The 17,968-nt window shown below is 49.3% G+C and overlaps 2 protein-coding genes across 5 annotated transcripts in view; one reads left to right on the forward strand and one right to left on the reverse strand.

The window, feature by feature from the left end:
• On the reverse strand, positions 1–17,837 carry PPP1R3F (protein phosphatase 1 regulatory subunit 3F). 3 transcript variants are annotated; one of them, XM_013976470.2, is made up of 4 exons: positions 13,767–17,837; positions 4,223–4,275; positions 3,926–4,005; positions 1–1,185 (listed from the first exon to the last, which is right to left on the reverse strand). In XM_013976470.2, the coding sequence occupies exons 1-4, from the start codon at positions 14,753–14,755 to the stop codon at positions 1–3; spliced, it is 2,307 nt and encodes a 768-aa protein (XP_013831924.2). In that variant the 5' UTR covers positions 14,756–17,837. The 3 variants fall into 3 exon arrangements, with proteins under 3 accessions (XP_013831924.2, XP_005700794.3, XP_017900627.1); XM_005700737.3 differs by having other exon boundaries at positions 3,926–4,008; XM_018045138.1 differs by lacking the exon at positions 13,767–17,837 and adding an exon at positions 4,375–8,370 and having other exon boundaries at positions 3,926–4,008.
• Positions 14,310–17,968, forward strand: part of FOXP3 (forkhead box P3) — a 19,082-nt gene continuing 15,423 nt past the window's right edge. Inside the window, exon 1 of one of the 2 annotated variants that reach the window (XM_018045141.1) lies at positions 14,310–14,419. The gene's annotated coding sequence lies outside the window, so the exon portion shown is untranslated. Of the gene's footprint in view, positions 14,420–17,910; positions 17,947–17,968 lie in introns of those variants that run through there. The other variant, XM_018045140.1, reaches the window with a different exon arrangement.

Here is a 17,968-nt window from a genome sequence, read left to right on the forward strand (position 1 = left end):
TCAGGGTCCCCAGAGCTGAGGAGGCAATACATACACGCTCTCTGCAGGGTCTGCTAGGGTAGGAGACCTCTTTGGGGGCTCAAGGCTTGGGCCTGAACCCCCTTCATCCTGGGGGCTTACTTGGGGCCTGGCCAGGCTGGATGGACAGACTTCAGTCCCTAAGGGACCAAGGAGGGAGAGATCTTGCCCCTGCGAGACCAGAGTGGTTGGCTCCTGGCCAGATATAGAAATCAACCTGTCTGCCAACTCAGTGGTAAACTCCATCTGGGCTTCTGTGGCCCCTGAGGACCCAGTCACCCCAGATATCATCCTACTCACATGCAAAGAGTCAGAGTCCTTGCTCGTCCCCTTCTCTGGAGCCCCACTGAACTGACCCTCTATACCCAGAGCCACAGGGCTGTTACATCCAGAACCCTCTGCCCATGGGAGCCACACATCTCCCATAGTGGCTACCACAGAAGGGGCTCCCGAGAGGATTTCTGGAGGTGATTCCTTAGGGGTGTCCCCTTCTGGGCTGGAGGGTATGATGGAGAGCCCCTCTTCCCCCTCCCCCTCCTCATCAGGGTCCTCGGTGTCCTTGATGAGCTCCACACCGCGCCCCAGCCGGGCATAGTGCAGCGTGATCTCCTCAGCCAGGGCGCTGTTCAGGGCCCGCTCAGGGCCAGGCCATTTCAAGATCAGGTCGCGGTCTGTGAGTATGCCCAGGGGATGGCTGGGGGACACCCCTCCATCTATGGAACCCTCCCCACCACCTCCTGCCCCACCAGCAGCCACGGCAGCCCGCAGGCGGCTCAGGTGGGACAGGTAGAGCTGCTCCAGCTCCTGGTCGATGGTGTCCTCTCCAAGCAGCTCCTCCAACCCACTCACGACCTCCAGCCCCCCAGGAGGCTTGTCCATGATAGCTCCCACTATGGGCTCCTTTCGGCCCCTTCCATTCTCGCTGGATACTTCCCACGTGGCCTCCATCTGTCGCTGGCTCGGTTCCAGGAGAGGCCCAGCTGCCCCCTCACTTGCATCAGGCCCCGAGGCCTGGTCCCGGGGAGAGCGACCCAGGCCACAGAGAGAAGAAGAGAGGGGAATCCTGATGGCCGGTGCCTGGGGAACCTCTGTGAAAGTCACAGGCGGGCTGCTTCTGGTGACATCACCTTCCTCTGGGGGTCTGCCAGTCACTGTAACTTCAGAAACCTGGAAACCATGTGGGGAGGAGGTGGGAGGGGAGAGAAAGAGAAGGGAAGAGGCAGGGAAAAAAGCAGAGACAGTAAGAACTGGTGACAGCCTGCATCCAGCCCCACAAGTGTTTCCAGATGAAATCTCCTTAAAGAACTATAATTTCCTTAACTCCAAAGACCATGCCTACATTAAAATAGATGGAATAAAAGAGGACTTCCTGTAGATCATAAAGCTGAGGAATTCAGTGGGCACCAATATCTGGTGAACAACTATCAGTAAAAACTATTGGTTGACCTCCAAAACATATCCAGGACATCCATATGAATTCATGTTATTTTCTCTTTAAAAAAATTGTATTTCCTAGCACTGTCTTTTGACAAGGCCTAGGAACAATGACCAGTCTAGTAGCAACAAGCATTCCTAGCTCCCAGATCTTGGTTTCTAAATACCATTCTCCACTAAAAGGAATCAGGGATCCTGAAATAAATGACTGTTTTTCAAGTCTGGGGCAGGAAAAGTACAAGATGAGGTTGTGACATATTGACATACCAGAATGTGAGAAAGTGCTCAAAGAATGTTGGGGATGTGTCAAAACAAGTCTGGAGCCAATGAAAATAAACTCCCACTGGGCAGAGACAGTTCAACTTAAGCAGTTAAATTTATTATCAAAATAAATAGGTGCAATGGTTGAAACTCATCAAATATGTTTAAAATTCATGAGTTAATAATTGGTCACCTTTGGTGTTCATTTCTTCTGAAAACTGGTAAATGAAAGGGAAAATTTTAAATATTTATCCAGCTTTTTCTATACAAACTATATATATCCTCAGTGTATATATGCTCAAGGTAGCCAAATAGTTGATATGAGAAAGCTTTTCTTTAGAGAAGAATTCCAGCTAATAAATAAAATGGAAATAGAAGTAAACAGGATTGATTCTATTAAAATTACTTTAATAACAGATTTAATAAATTTATTTAATAAAAATTAAGTTTAATAAATTAATTAAATCTAATATTAGATCAAATAAAATAGAATAAATTAATAAAAATTAAGTAGAAATGTGTTTCCACGTGGATGCAATCAGCCAAATCCAGTCTGTGGGAAACTCTATAGGACAAACAAGTCTTCATCAACAAACAAATTGTAAAATAGATTTAAAATTCTAAAAAGACTCATCAACCAAATGCAATGTGTTGACCTTGTTTGGACCCTAAAACACTTACAATATAAGGAAATTTGAACACTGACAAAATATTTGGTAATACTAAGGAATTACCATTAATCTTCTGAGGGGGAATGATGCATTGTGGGGTTTTATTTTTTTGAGTGCTTAATTTTCTGAAATATAAACTGAAGTATTCGTGGATGACATAATGTCTAAATCTCAAAAATAATTTCATAGGGAAGGCGAGAAGAAGAGGTGGGTGGAGTATAGAAAAAGTAGGAATGGATGTGCTAAAATTTGTTGAAGCTGGGTGATAAGTATATGTGGGTTCCTTATACTAGTTTCCTTATTATTATTATTTTGGCTGCTCCTATGGCATGCAGAATCTTAATTTCCCTGACCAGGGATCAAACCCATACCCTGTGCAGTGGAAGCATGGAATCTTAACCACTGGACTGCCAGGGAATTCCTGGTTTCTTTACTTTGATATATTTGAAAATCTTTGCAATAAAAAGTTAACACACACACACACTTACATCTCTAGAATCTCTCTCTCTCCCTGCCAGCACCAGCATCATTCACCTGGACCACTGCAGTAACCTCCTCTTCCTAAGGGTCCCCCAGCTTCTGCCCTCAACCCCACGGTCTATTTTCCTCAAAGCAGCCAGAGGGAACCTGCTAAACCCTGTCAGATCACAGCCCTACTCTGTTCCCCTGACATATAGAGTAAAAGCCAGAGTCCTCTCCACAGCCCATGGGGTCCCACACAATCTGTCCTCCCCAACCTCTCCCACCTCCCTCCTGCCGCTCCCCTGCACTCACTCTGCCCCTCTGCACTGACCTCCTCGCTGCTCCTCACACATATTAGCCACAGCCCCGGTGGGGGACTTTGCACTAGCCTGGGATGTTCTTCCCTTAGTTATCCACATGCCTCACTATTTCACTTTCTTCAGCTCTTCACTCAAATCTCACTGACCACTAAGGCCTTCCCTGGCCACCCAGTCTGAAGTTGCAAACATCTCCCCTCCTCTAAACCCCTCTCCCACACACACATCCACATACTCTCTCCTTATCTCTTTATTTCCTTCCCTTAGCACTATCATCTAAAATACCATATTTTTAAAATTTTTTAATTGGTAAAATACCATATATTTTAACTACTACTTTGTTTTATTATGTCTCACTCCACTAAAATGTAAGTAAGCCCCATGAAGACAGTATTTTTGGTCATTACTATGTTACCAGCGTCCATAACAGTGCTTGGCACAGAGCAAGCACTCAATAAATATTTGCTAAACAAATGACATTTCTATAAGCCCAAGCAAATAACTGCATTCTACCCTTCTGCCACCAAGTTCTGACTTGGGGTCTCCCTCGACTCATTGGACATGAGTTTGAGCAAACTCCGAGAGATAGTGAAGGACAGGGAAGCCCGGTGTGCTGCAGTCCATGGGGTCACAAAAGAGTCGGACACAACTTAGCGACTAAACAGCAACAAACTTCTACCTAGGGTTGACCCAGAGCAAGTCAGTCCCCACCACCCAGCCTCTCATCGGGCCACTCATCCAGAGGCATCCAGGTCTGCTTACCTGAAGTGTCATCTGGGGCCACGGACGGAGAGGTGTAGGGGCCACCAAGGGACCCACTGTCTCCTGGACATCAGGACGCTCTGCTGGAAAGAGGAGGACAGTGTTGGGGCCAGGCAAGTATATGAACTGGCCTGGTTTGATTAAGAAAATATATGCTTCTAGCCAGTAGTCAGATTTGCCTCTGAAGCTTTCTGTGACAATCTAAGGCAGAGGGTGCCTCTTAATTTATGGAGAAAGAAGAGGAAGATAGAAATGGTAAATATAAGCTAAAACTCCCACAGCCTGCCAATTGCTTACCCACAGCAGGGGTATTATCGTCCGCACTCTTCATCTTCAGCTCTTCGTTAGGCCTGTGGGGCGGAGGAGAGAATGCATGGATCTGATGCCCTGAAAGGCCAGTTCTGCCACCTACCGGCACTTTCTGAGCCTCTCTGCTGGCCCACCCTCACCTGATAGCTGCAGTTTCTCTTCTGCTGCCTCTCTCTATCCTCTGGTCATAAAGTCTACACCCTCACTGTAGAAAACTGACGAAATACAGGAACGTGTAAAGAAGCAGGAGAAAAGTCATGCATCAGCCAGAGGCAACCACCGTTACTGTTCTGGAAAATTTCATTCCACACATTCTACGAATCATTTAGATTCTACAGGCATAATTTTGCAGCTGGTTTTGTCCATTTAACAGTAAGAAGCAGAATTATATACTTTTGTAACCATCTGAAATGGCTGCTTACTGCTCCTATCACATGGGCTGACCTTAACGTACATAGCCATTCCCTTCCTACTGGGCAGCTAGGTTATTTCTTTCATCTTGCTCTGGCAAAGCAGACTTCAACAGACATCACTGGACATAGCTTAATGAACATTTTGGATTATTTCTCTAGGGTATATTTCTGGCTGTGGAGGAAACCATCTTTTCCAAGACATGGTAAGTGAGGACTGTGGGACACAGGAAACAGCAACAGGAAGGAAAGAAGCAAATGGAAAACGGGAAGGTCAGAAGAAAAGGCAGTTATTTGAGGTCACAGAGGCCTAGGTCCCTCCGCCAACCCTCCACCCATTGCTGTATCAGCCTGGCAGGATACTTAACCTTCCTGAACCTCACCCTCCTCATCTTAAAAAGGAGCACAGAGGAGCCAGGATGCGTACACCAAGCACAGGGCAGTCGTGGGAAATGAGGACTTCAAGCCAGACACCAGGGCCTGGCACAGAGCAGCGGCTGAAGAGATATTTGTTGGTCTTTTCCTCCTTTGCCAGGCAAGTCTGACCCCAAGGTCTGAGTAGCAGAAACCAAGCGTATTTCACCCAGTCCCTACCACAGGTGAGGGCATTAGGATCATGCGGAAATCATTGTTCTCATGAGTATCAGCTGTTTCCAATGAGGGAACCATTAACTAAAATCATGTGGAGATCTGAGAAGAGCTGAGGCAATAGCTCAGAGCTTTTCTCTTTCTAAGAAGTAACAGTATGATATTGGTACTTCCGGAAGTGGTTGCAACTTTTTTGAAAACATATAATCAATTATCTTCACAATTACCTACAGAAACAGAATTATCACTAGCTGACCTGAATATAGTGCTTACTATGGTACTTCGTAGCATAGCTTCACATAGCTTCACATGTATTCACTTAATTCTCATGAGAACCCTATGAGATACTTTTATTCCTTTGAAGTAGACAGTATTATCCTTATCTTACAGATGATGAAACAGAACCCAAGTAAACAGCTGTCATGCAGTAAAGATAGAAATGTAGGCCTTTCAGCTCCTAAGTCTGTGCTCTCAACCAACAAACTGATGAGGGAGGCTGGGATCTTACCATAGCCCCATCTCCAATCCTTTCCAGAGTAGATAGGAAGCAGCAATAATGGACAAGATCCCTCCCTCCATCTTCATTCAAGCTTTGCTTTCGATCTGCCTTTTGCCCACACTGTCATTCCCAGTTTCCCTGCCTGTGTGGGACATGTGGCTAGGAGACCACCAGACACAGAAATGGCTGAAAGAACTGCTTTTTATTAGCACCCTTGGGGAGGAAGCTTGAACAATGCACATGGATCTAGAGTCTGGAAGATCCAGAAAGGACCATCTGTCCTTCTCCACAGACTGGGGCTCACATCTCCCAGAATCAGAGACTACAGGGCATGGAGTGGGTGACTTTAGGAGCTCAGCCATCATCTCCTGCACTTCAGGGATGAGAAAGGGAGATTTGGAGCAAACTGGCTTGGTCCTGCACCAGTCCCCTGAGTAGGCTGAAAATCCAGGTCTTTGGATTGTGGCCCAACACAATTCCCGCTGACTTCTTTGGCTAATGTAGTCCTTCATTAAAGAAAATGTCATCTTCCTAGGGTTTTCTCAAGCATCCTTAAGAAGACCCACAAACAAAGAGAGGCAACTCTCCTTCCAGGGCAGGACTAAGCAAGCCTTCCCCTGCCATCTGGCCCAGTGCATGTACACATCAGACTTCTAAAAGCCACTCCAGAGCCCTGGGTGTATATGAGAGATAAGAGGGGAAACTCAGGATGCAGCAACCAGCAGGGAAAGAACTCCATGGTCCATTTGAAGGAAGAGAGAGAAGAAAAACAAAGACATAACAATCCTTCTGCCCCTAGAACATCTCTTCCACAGCCGGAGAGGGTGAGAAGAGGCGGAACATCCAAAAACTGGGTCAAGCAATTCAGCCAATCCCAAGATCCACGAAGTCAGCAGAAGTACACAGGTCACTCTCCCTTCCTCCGACGTCAGAGAAATGAAAGCAGGAGGCACAAACATCTATCGTTCTCCTCCTCCACCGTGGACCCTTTTCACTGATACACCTAAGTCATCTGAAAACCTTCATATCTATCCTTCAAAGCAATACCCTTCCTTTTGCAGAAACTGTTCACAAATGCAGAAACTGAGGCTCAAGGAACTGTCTATACACACTAACTACACACCACTCTGGTAACATCCAAAGAGGGTTCCATTTTGAAGACAGTTTGAAACTTTGGGCCTCAAAAAAAAACAAAACAAAAAAAAAACCCCACTAACTATCCTTGAACTGTCATTCAGAGTAAATATTTGGAGGCAGGTAGGATTTTAATCAAAAGGAGGATAGTAAAAGAAATGGGAGTACAAATGTATACTGACTCACTAATCAGTAACAGAGAAGAGGGGTTCTTAGAAAACTGGGGAGGGAGATTAAGAACAAAACTGTACCTCCAGTGTGCTTGCTAATTTTTGAGAAGGAAACCTGCCCTTTTGGCACCAACCCCACACATGCCACATGGTATCACCTTAAGGGTTATGAGCAGTCACAAGCTGGAGCACACAGATCAGGGGGCATCTTGGGCATGCATCTTCTGGGTGCTCTCCTGACAGCTAGTCAAGACAGTGTGGCCTAGAAGGGGCCATGTCAGGCCTGCACGCCTGTCTCGTGGGCCTGAGAAGTCTTCCTGCCATCAGGAGACTCAGTGGCCTCTGACCTGATGGCAGCTGAGACTGGGGGTGGGGTTTCTGAAAGAGCTGCTGGGGCCCCCAGCCTGGGCCAGCCAAGACAGAACAAAAAAGTGCATCATCACACAGTGAGTGAGCAAGTGATGGCTGACAACCCCCGTGGAGAAGAGCAAAGCAGACTTTTAGGGATGTCACATCACTGCCACCACCACCCAAGTCCTCTGAGAGCACCCCCAACACTCGTGTTTTCAAAGAACCTGGCCAGCCCAAAGTGGGTCATGCACTGAAACCCAAAGGGAAACTCAGCAGACCCCAGCTCCCATGCAGTCAGCCCAAAGATAATGCTGACTCTCCAAGGGGACAGGTGGCTTTGCAAACTTGCCCAAGATACTTGGAATCCCAGTTTCCCTGAGCCATATGCTTTCTGAAAAGAATGGGGTTTGAAGGAGGCTGTGAAAGCCAAGTTATGTGGGGCACTGCTTTGCTTTCCCCAGCTGTGTGTGTCAGTTCTGGAACTTACAGACAACCCAGTAGGGTGGAGGGAGGAAGCCGAGCAGTTTATTGTGCTAAGAGTTTCTGTTAAAGCAATGCCTCTATTCACTTCACAGTGACCCACAGTAACAGATACATTTTACATCATAACCCAGCACACGCTCATACATGTGTAAATATATAGACATATCTGAAAACCAGTTGTTCTTTGAACAACACTTACCTTTACTACATGTTGTGATGCACTCATTATTTTCTATGCTGTTTTTTAATGTTTGTTGGAATCGAGTAAACTGATCTCACATCTCCATAAAGGGTCATGACATGTAGTTTTGGTAGCTCTGCCACCTACCAGCTGTGTGACCTAGAGCAAGTTACTTAACCTCTCTGTGCCTCAGTTTCCTCATCGTGAAGAGGGTGTAATAGTAATACCTACGTCAGAGAGCTGTTTGGCAGATTGAGGAAATATTTGGAAATTGCCTTTAAAGTGCTTAACCAACAGTTGCTGCTGCTGCTAAGTCGCTTCAGTCATGTCCAACTCTGTGCGACCCCATAAACGGCAGCCAACCAGGCTCCCCCGTCCCTGGCATTCTCCAGGCAAGAACACTGGAGTGGGTTGCCATTTTCTTCTCCAATGCATGAAAGTGAAAAGTGAAAGTGAAGTCACTGAGTCACAGTGACTCCCCTCCAAATTCCCACTGGAAGAAACTGAGGCTCTGAAGAGGAAGGAAACTTGCCCAGCTGGTAAGACCCGTCACCCAGCCTGGCACAGCAGTTGAGAACTGGGGTGCCAGAGCAAGAGCTCCCAGCTCAGATCCCAGCTGTACCATTTTCATAAAATGTGGCCTCAGGCCCACATTCTCAACCATGATGCCCTACTAGTTTTCCATGGAATAAAAGAGGATCACTTTCCCACTAAAATCCTCACTCTCCAGGCAACTAAGATGACCCCTGGCCTGGCCTGTTTCAACTTTGATTGTTCTGATGTCCCAACTGCTAACTCGGATAGCAAGTCAGGTCCCCATTCATTCGCCTACAGATACACCTAAAAATCATGGAGGCCTTACTGTGCATCAGCCCAGGGACAGACCCTGGAGACAAAATGGTGAGCAAATCCAACTAGGAGGCTTACAATTCAGTGTGCAGGAAGATAACAAAAAAAGATACTCACACTCATTCTTTCAACAAACATTTATTGAGCACCTGTTAAGTGCCAGGCACCATGACAGGCCCTGTGGGAATACAGTGGTGAACAAAAGCAGACCATGTCCCTACCCCTCACGGAGCTTACAGTCTAGCAGGGCAGAAAGGGTCATCCAATAATCCCCTAATGAACGTCTCACTACAAACTGAGGCCAGGGCCTTCAGAAAAGGAAAGAATGCCCTAGAACAAGGGGCCTTGGCCCAGACTACAGGGTCAGAGAGGGCTTAGGATGCTTAGAAGAAAAATGAGCAATGGAAGGGTTGGGGAGTGAGGGGCTGCTCAGGACTCTATGGAAGAGGTGATGGAGTCAATCTTGAATGAGGAGGATTTGAGGCATCTTTGGGACATCAGCCAAGTAGAGGTACTGAGTTAATACATATGAGGCTGAAGAAAAAAGCAGAGAGAAAGAGAAGGGCCAGAGAGTTCAGAGGAAATGCAGCAGAGGGTGGTCCCAAGGCAAGGAAAGAAAGTATTTTAAATAGGAGTGCTCAACCACTTCAGGAAAACAAAAAGACCCCTATGGAATCTGGTAGATGCAGAGGCAGAAGTGAGTGGAGAGGTGTAGGTACCTCTTCAGAGAGGGGTCAACAGTGAAGGGGAGAAGAGTGATTGGGTGCTAGCCAGGAGCAGCATGGACAGAGGTGAGGTCAAATGACATATTGTTAAGACAGGAGAGATGCTGGCATATATAAAGGCCAATAGAGAGGCTCAGCCAAGGAGGGCAGTGAAAAGCTGCCAGAAGAGAGAGTGTAACTGATTATGTCAGGTTCTGGAGCAAGGTGCAGAAAAATGGAACCCAGAGTGTAAGTAGGGGACTGGCCTAAGGGAAGAAACACAATGGCGGGAAATCAGTTTGCAAGCTTGGGGGCTACAAGTCGTAGGGAGTTCCATTCTTATGGTTTTTACTTGTTTTTTTGAAGCAGGAAGTCTGAAGGTAAAGAACATTCAAAAGTGTCACTTTAGGGACAAGACAAGAGTGGCTCAGAATAAAGTAGGACTGCCAGGCAGGGTGGAAAGTGATCCTGGATCTGTGGAAATGCTCATCTGCTCTGCTATATGACAGTCTCTATCAGGGCTTGCCTGCTTGGCTGATCAGTGCTATAAAAAGACCTGGGCCTGAGGTCATTGGGACAGACAGGCTTCCAGGAGGGGAACTGAAGGATCAAAATGAGGAGCTGCAAGGGGCACAGGACCAACATTCTTGGTGAGGGAAACAGCAGGGACAAAGGCTCTGAGGCAGGGGAGGGCAAAGCACCTTGGAAAGACCCCAGTGACAGAAGCTCAGAAGGCAAAGGATGGCGTGAGGTGACACAAGTAGACCTGGAGGCCAGACTGGGGGAGAAGGCAGGAGGTGCTCAAAGGACATGGTGAGGCCTTCCTGGTCTTTATTTTTAAGAGGAATAGGACAATTCCCAAGGGTGTAAGCCGAGGCAGACCTGGAAGACTCTCCTCCCCACACCGGCCCTGGGATTCTGGACTCTGGGAGCCTCAGTTCGCTCATCCAGAAAAGAAGGATCAAAACAGTCTTTCTCATAGAGAACGTTGAAAGGGTTAGATAAGATTGTGCACACAAATACTCCGCAGGGTCTCTGCCAGGTCTTGTTCAACAAGCCCTCCATCCCTGCCCCTCCCACCCAGTTCCACCACCAACCCTTTGACAACTTAGCACCAGTGTGCAGTTTTTGCCCCATTTGAACCTAGCACTGTGCCCAGCACACGGCAGGCCTTCAATAAATGCTTGTTGATGGGTCATCTCTAAGCCTGAGGGTTATCAAAAGCTTAGTCCAGCAACTTGAGGAATGCAGCCATTTCAGTTTCTGAGCTGTATCCTAAGGGCTAGCACAGACTTCTCCCATGCCCCAACACGATGTGGCTGTGCTGGTGCACAACAGGCCTGCAGCCAACACTTTCTGAATGGGAAGCCTTCTATGACAGGGCTCCCGCAGAAGGCTAGCCCCTAAGATCCTCTACCATCTCCTAAGAGGGCTGGGTCGCAGGGAGTGGCTGTTCTTCAACAGCGCTCCATGTCACCGGCAGCACCCAGCTTTTAAAACAATAATAAGTTGAAATGTACTCGCCAAGAAAGCCACCGACCTACAAAGAAAATCTTATCACTGATCATCGCTGATCTTGCAGTGAGCACCAACCTCCCCTTTGCAAGAGCTGAGATCAAGATAAAGAAGCTATCAAAAGCCATCTGCCCACTTAAAATAATATCACAAGTCATGTTAGGAACCACAGACCTGGGGCCAGATACCAAAACAATTGTCTGAACGGGCCGCTTCAATTTCTCCTTAAAACCACCCATGTATTTTAAAAGAAAAACACCCTCTCCACCCACCTTGGCCCTGCAAGCTTTTGATTTCTCTGTTCCCTTCCTTTCACACTCTAAAATGACCAAACTCTGCTACCCAAACTGTCGCCGTCTTAGACAGAGCTCCCACAACAGCTGCCTGGGATGACGACTTGGGAAAACTGACAGAAATGAGGGTGATTCTGGGGCACTGGAACAACTCAATTATCTTGATCTAGGTGATGGTTTCACAAAGGCGTACATATGTAAAAATCTACTGAGCTTTACACTTAAGATCAATAAAGAAAAAAAAAGATAAAAGGAAAGCAAGACATGCTGGAAACATAGAAACACCAGGAGTAAAATGTAGAATTTGCCCTGAATCCTATCAGGCCTTCAAGAGGAACAGTAGTTTTTTAAAAAGTCCCTACCTCTCTTCCCTGGTCCTGTCACTCACTAGCTGAGTATACTTGAATAAGTTGGCTCACTTCTCTGAGCTACCTCAGTTTTCCTCTCTATTAAATGGCCATTATCATAGCGTCTACAGCATACAGCATGCACAGCAGGACTCAAAAGAGAACAAACTCGAAGCCCTCACAGAGATCAGTAAATGCTGGCCACTGTCAATCTTTCGAAGCTGCCACTATGCTTCAGTTACCTTGCCCATGCTTGCTGCATCCAATCCAAGCACCAAAGTGACTGTCAAATCCCTTTAGCAGATGGGAAAACTGAGGCTCACAGATGAAGAAACTGACGCAAGGCTACACAGCTGATGACGGGCAGAGAGGAGATGGGGAACAGAATCCAAGAAACCATCTGTGATTCCCTAAGTATTAGTATTGACATCTATATGGCCCCACTAAAAGCCAGGCTCAGTTCCAAATGCTCGTGTCTCCTGTGAAGCAGGTGCAATAATTATGTTTTACAGATGAGAGTACTGAGGCACAGTGCAGTGAGATGAGTTGCCCAAGGTCATGAGGCTAATAGACAGGACCAGGATTTGAACTCAGGCACTGATGTCAGAATCCACTCACCGCTGCAAGGACAGCCTTGCTGCCTGCCCTGTTCAGGTTACTGTGGGGCTCACTGGTTGGTAAGTGGGTACTTGTCTGCTTGCTCACTTACCCAGGCACATCTGCACACCAGACCCAAGCTAGACCTTTTGAACCACTCACAGCCTAAGACTTTGCCAGAATCACATCTTGCTGCAGCCAGAGGCTTCTGATTAAGCATATACAAGATCCAAAAAGCATTTTCCCATTCCAATTTCCAGTTCTCCAAAGAGCGGGGAAATGTATGCATTTCCCTCAAGTGCACAAAGAATCTACTTATCCCAGGTTAGACTTAGGTGGTTCCCCTCAAAATCAGGCCTAGCCGCTACTCTTGAAGAACTCGTGACTTGATAGGAGAATCTTATATCAAGACCTTCTGGGATTAACGGGTTCATTCTCCCAGAACCTGAATGGTCCATCATAGGTAGTACAGCAAAAACAAAGATCAAGAGCTTCCAGTCCAGGCCCATCTGGTTCTGCCTCTGCCAGAGGCACTGCTTGCCTGTGAAAGCAGGGGCTCAGCCCAACTCCACAGAAGATATCAGACTATATTAGAGCAAAGCAGGAAACAGCACACAGGCTTCAAGGTCAGACATGGCTGAACTGGAAAAGCCAGGCGCCATCACTTCCTCAACCAGTTAATCCCTCTGTAACCCTGGCCTCCTGCTCCATCAAATGGGGATCAGATTCCCCGCCTCCCACTGGCAACGCCCTTGGTCCACACTACCATATCACTGCAGTTCTCTTCACTCCAGCACATTATTCTTCATTCACACCAGATTCATTCCCACCTCAGGACCTTTGCACTTGCTGTTCTCGCTCCCTAGAACACCCTTGCTCCCATATGTGCATAGCTATTCTTCTTTATCATTTAGGGCCCAGTTTAAACAGCACCTCCTCAGAAAGTCCTCCCTGTTCCCTTTTCTACAACCCCCCATATCTGTACATAACTCTTTATCAGCATCCAGGATTCATTCCCTCAAAGGCCCTCCCCAAACATCCTGCCTAAAGCAGCTATTCCCTCCCAAACTATCCCCTTACTCTATTTTACTTTTCTCTCAGCAGTTAATCTTATCCTAAGTATCTTATATACCTGTGGGTTTTTTCAAACCACGCTTATAAAAGCTTGTATGAACCTTGAGGGCAGGGAAGATGTCTGTCTTGTTCAGGGCTTTACAGTGGACCTCAATAAATCAATGAAACCCCAGTAATTAAAACACAGCCTAGCACATGTTTGGTCTCCATTACTCTTTGACTAACTGAACGTGCCCTCCTCCCTGTTCTGGACAGCAGGCCTGAGGGTTGTTGGAATGCTTGTCCTCCATCCTAAACACAGCCCTGCGTTGGCGGAGGTGGCGCTGGCAGACATTACCTGCGCCTCATCGGCTTCATGCAGCTCTTCAGCTGCCTGGCCTCAGCCTCCACGGGGCCCTGGCACTCGGGCTGTGGCTCCAGCTGCTGCTGCTGGAGCAGCCCTTCAGCATCAGTGGGTATGGGAGCGGGTGCAATCCGGAGCAGAACTGTGTAGTTGCGGCCGTGGTTGTTGGCCCAGAAAGTGCCCTCGGGGGTCTCATAGCGCACCACGAAGTCCAGGCGCGCCCCATCGCCCGCGCCCTCAGCAAAGGGCAGCTGGAAGGCAAAGCGGTCGGTGCGGCCACCGTCGTCGGGCGAGGAGGCGGACACCTGGCCAGGGCCCAGGCCAAGGCCCAGATCCAAGATGGGATCTCCTGCTCCTGGTCCTCCCACTCCTGCCCCCGGCGGGCTGCGCGGGACGTAGCGTGCTGGGTGGTCGCAGAAGGAAGCCCAGCCGTCGTGTGAGGCCCGCACGTGCACCACCTTCTCGAAAGAGCGGTTCAGCACGCGGACCAACCCTCGCAGCACTGGCGGGCGCCCCCCAGGCACCCACACCCCGGCACCCCCGGGGACCGCTCCGGGAGGCGGCAGCAGCGCCTCCAGCTCCACCATGACGCGCCCCAAGCGCTCCAGACGGCCCGGCGCGGGCGGCAGCGAAAATGTGGGCACCAGGTAAAACCCCCCGCCAGCGGGAACGGGGCACAACGGCGAGGGCTCGGGGCAAGCCTCCTCTTCCTCCTCCCCTTCATCCCCATCCTCGCCATCGTCGTCCTCAGCCCCGCCGCCGTCACCATCTTGCCCGGCCGCCGCCGCCATCTTGCCCGCCCCGGGCCCGCCCCACGGCCGGTAGCGGCGCAGTTGCGCCAGCGGCAGCCCCAGGGCCTCGTCGGCGAACAGCACCCTCCGCGGGGCCACCGCTGCCTCTACTGAGGTGCGGGGCTCGCCCGAGGCCAGCGAGGGGGGCGCGGGATGCCGCAGCGGGGGCTCCACAGGGGCCGTGCGCGCCATATTGGCGGCGGCGGCGGCGGCACCGACGGCACCGGCGGCGGGACCGGCGGGGGCAGGGCCTGAAGCGGCGGGCAGCCAATGGGAAGGCCAGCGCGGGGGCGGGTTACGACTCACGGGGGACGTAGGCGGTGAGACGAAGACAGGTATAGCAGAGAACCAATGGGGATCCGCGCATGCGTGACGTAGGTGATGAAGCGCGTGCAGGGGAAGCACACAACCAATGGGGATGCCCGAGAGTGGGCGGTGTAGGAGGCGGGATGATCGAGGAATCAATGGAGAGGCCTGGATGCGTCGGGGGTGCGGGCCCGGGATGAAGAGAGCAGACGTAGGATAGCTAATGGGGAAGTGTGAGCGGGGGTGGCGGGGAAAATGGAATGGCTACAGAAGATGGGAGCAGCAGGGAGCGAACAGAAAGGCCAGAAAAGTAGGAGATCCGTAGGTTGCGTAGGTAGTGGGACGGAAGAGAGACAGCAAGGAGCCAATGGGGAGCCGCGCGCCCGTGATGTAAGGAAGGATGACGCTAATAGCTTCAGTGAGCCAATGGAGAGTCTTGTAAGTGTGCATTATGCCTTTAAGGGGCGGTGCCAGGGCAGACGTAGCCAATAAGGAGGCTAAAAAAGATGAACAGGAAGTGGTGTCAGCAGCTTCAGCGGGGAGGGGAGAGGAAGAGCCAATGGGGTGAGCGATGAAGTAGCAAGGAAGAGCTGCCGGGTAGCCAATGGGGGAGCCAGAGTGAAAGCAGTTGAGACCGCAAAGGGCAGTGCTAGAACTGGATGAACCAGTGCCGAAGCCAGGAAGTGTAGAAGGACCCGGAGGCGGGACTGCAAAGAGCAGAACCAACTGGGATGTTTTAGGTGTTGTGAAGGAGATGAACAGCCAATAAGGAGGCCAGAGAAGAGGACAGTGCGTAGGCCGCCTGAGCTGTAGGGTGATCAGGCCACTGATCTGTAGAATGTAGGCAGCCTTTAGGAAGAGTACACCTCTGACGGATGAATTTACGTTCTCCTTAATCCTCTGTGACTCCGTTACCCCAGGAGTGTGAATGCCCAGAGCCCCTGAAGACCTAGATTGCATCCTCTTGTGAAACCTAAGAAGGCAAAACGGACCTCTCCTGTCGCAGTTAGGGGCCTGCCCGACTCAGCTCCGAGCCTTGAGCGGTACCACTCACTAGCCAAGAATGCCCCTGATTATCATCTTCAGTATTCTCCAGACTTGGCATCATTCTTGAGTGAATGGCCAAATGAAAGTCAGAGCTTTGTGAGGAAGATTAGCTTTTTCTAACTCCAGCTCAGAAACACTGATGACTGTGTGCATTCAGGAGTTGGTTGGGCATGTTGGCAGACATTGACTAATGTAATCACAAATCAGAGTCCAGTCTTTCTTGCCTGACTCCACACCCCACAGTGGCCTCACCTCCCTTCTTTCTGTCTCGGGTCTCTACTCCTGTTCCCTTCAAGAGTAACGCTCCTTCTTGTCATCTAATGAACTCCTCTCACTCCCCTTCCACTCTTATTTTGAAACCCTGCCTCCTGTGGGAACGGAATTGTAGCTTATGTCCATTGAACATGACCATTCATACATTCTCCCTCCATCCTGGGAGGATTTTTCTGAACACCCACTGTATGGAAGGTTCTGACTCACAACATCCCTAGGAGAAAGGCAGTTCTCCCGGCGGGCTCCCCTCCTCAGGTCTGTGTCCAGGATAGGGTCGTGGGCCAGGAACTAATATGTTTAGTTGCAAATAACAGGGAAACCCACACAAAATAATACGGGCTTATACAAGATAGAACTTTTTTTTTTTTTTTCTCACCTAAAATTTCAAGATGTTAAGTAGTCCAGGAACTCCTTCGTCTGTGTCCTGGTCTGGTCTAAGACTGCCACCCTTCAACAAATCCTGTCAGCTCTCCATCTGCTATATTTCCCAAATATGCCCTCTCCCACTCCCTCCACTGCCAGCGCCATCATCAGTCACATGGATTACTGCAGTAGCCTTCCTCTCACTGATGCCTCTGCTTCCACCCTCACTCCTACAGTCCATTCTACATTCAGCAATCAAAGGGATCCTGTTAAATCCTATGACAGTTCACATCTCTCCCCTGCTCACAACCCTCCCATGGCCTTCTGCTCATTCAGTAAAAGCCAAAGTCCTTACCATGGGCTATAAGGTCCTGTATGGTTCAGTGCCCCTCCCCCCAGAACCCTCTTTTACCTCACCTCCTACCCCTGTTTCTCTCACTTGCACCACTCTAACCACACAGACCTCCTTGGTATATTTTGAGCAGATCAGGCATATTCCCACATCAGGATCTTAGCACTGGCTATTTCCTCTGGAATTGCTCAGATATCATCTACATGACTCCCCCCTCACCTCCTTCAAATCTTTGTCAAAGGCCCACTTCTCTGCAGACTTTCACCAACCTCTCTATTTAATCCTGTCCCCTCTCCCACCGAAGCCTCCTCTGTAAGAGGATGTAGTCCAGTGTAGAGAGGCGGTGACCCCGGCCTCTGCCCACTTGACTCCTTGATCCTCGCTGTGCACGAGTCCTGGCCCCCAACAGCAGCAGCATCACCCCTCACTCAGCCTTCTCGCTCCTTTTCTGGTGCTCCTCTCACGGAGTGAGAGGATGGGTAGGGGCCCTGTGGGGAGGATACAACCCACACCTTGGACTCTGAAAGGGAAGAAAGAGCCCCCTCTCTCAGGAGGGAGGCAAAGGTACTGGGGCAGGGAATGGGGCCTCAGCTTCTAGAACTGACCTGGTTTATAGTTATATAGTTCAGACCACCCAAGTCCACAAGGAGCAAGGGGACATCCGTAAAGTCAGACTCCTTCCTGACAAGCACGTTCCTCACCCCATCACTTGCTCTTAACCACATGCCACATCTTTTAAGCTCCTGCTGTATGCAGGATCCCTGAAGGCCTCCAGCCTGAGACCTTACCCCACTTGGTGCCTCCCCTGGCTGCTCAGCACACATGGGCCATCTTTGGGTCTCAGACATATCCTACCACCTCAAACGCCTCAACCAGTGAAATTGTTTTGAACTAATGGTAGGGAGAGTTGGTTTTTTTTTTTTCTTTATTGTTGTTGTTGGCTGGGTTTTTTTTTTTTTTTAGGTCTTTTTTTCTCTATTCACTTTTTTTTTCTTGTCTTACAAAGCCAGGCCACCAGGCCCCTCTGCGCTTTTCCAGAAAGGTAAGTCTGAGTGGAGGAAAGA

This window comes from Capra hircus, unplaced genomic scaffold (genome assembly GCF_001704415.2).
Source record: "Capra hircus breed San Clemente unplaced genomic scaffold, ASM170441v1, whole genome shotgun sequence".
Taxonomy (NCBI): domain Eukaryota; kingdom Metazoa; phylum Chordata; class Mammalia; order Artiodactyla; family Bovidae; genus Capra; species Capra hircus.

Bases quoted from the DNA above. Each gene is read 5' to 3' on its own strand.
- PPP1R3F (XM_005700737.3), bottom strand. From the start codon at position 14,755: ATGGCGCGCACGGCCCCTGTGGAGCCCCCGCTGCGGCATCCCGCGCCC. The intron at 4,009-4,222 runs GTAAGCAATTGG...TCCTCTTTCCAG, and splicing joins CGATAATACCCCTGCTGTGG to CAGAGCGTCCTGATGTCCAG. The intron at 1,186-3,925 runs GTAAGCAGACCT...CATGGTTTCCAG, and splicing joins GGCCCCAGATGACACTTCAG to GTTTCTGAAGTTACAGTGAC.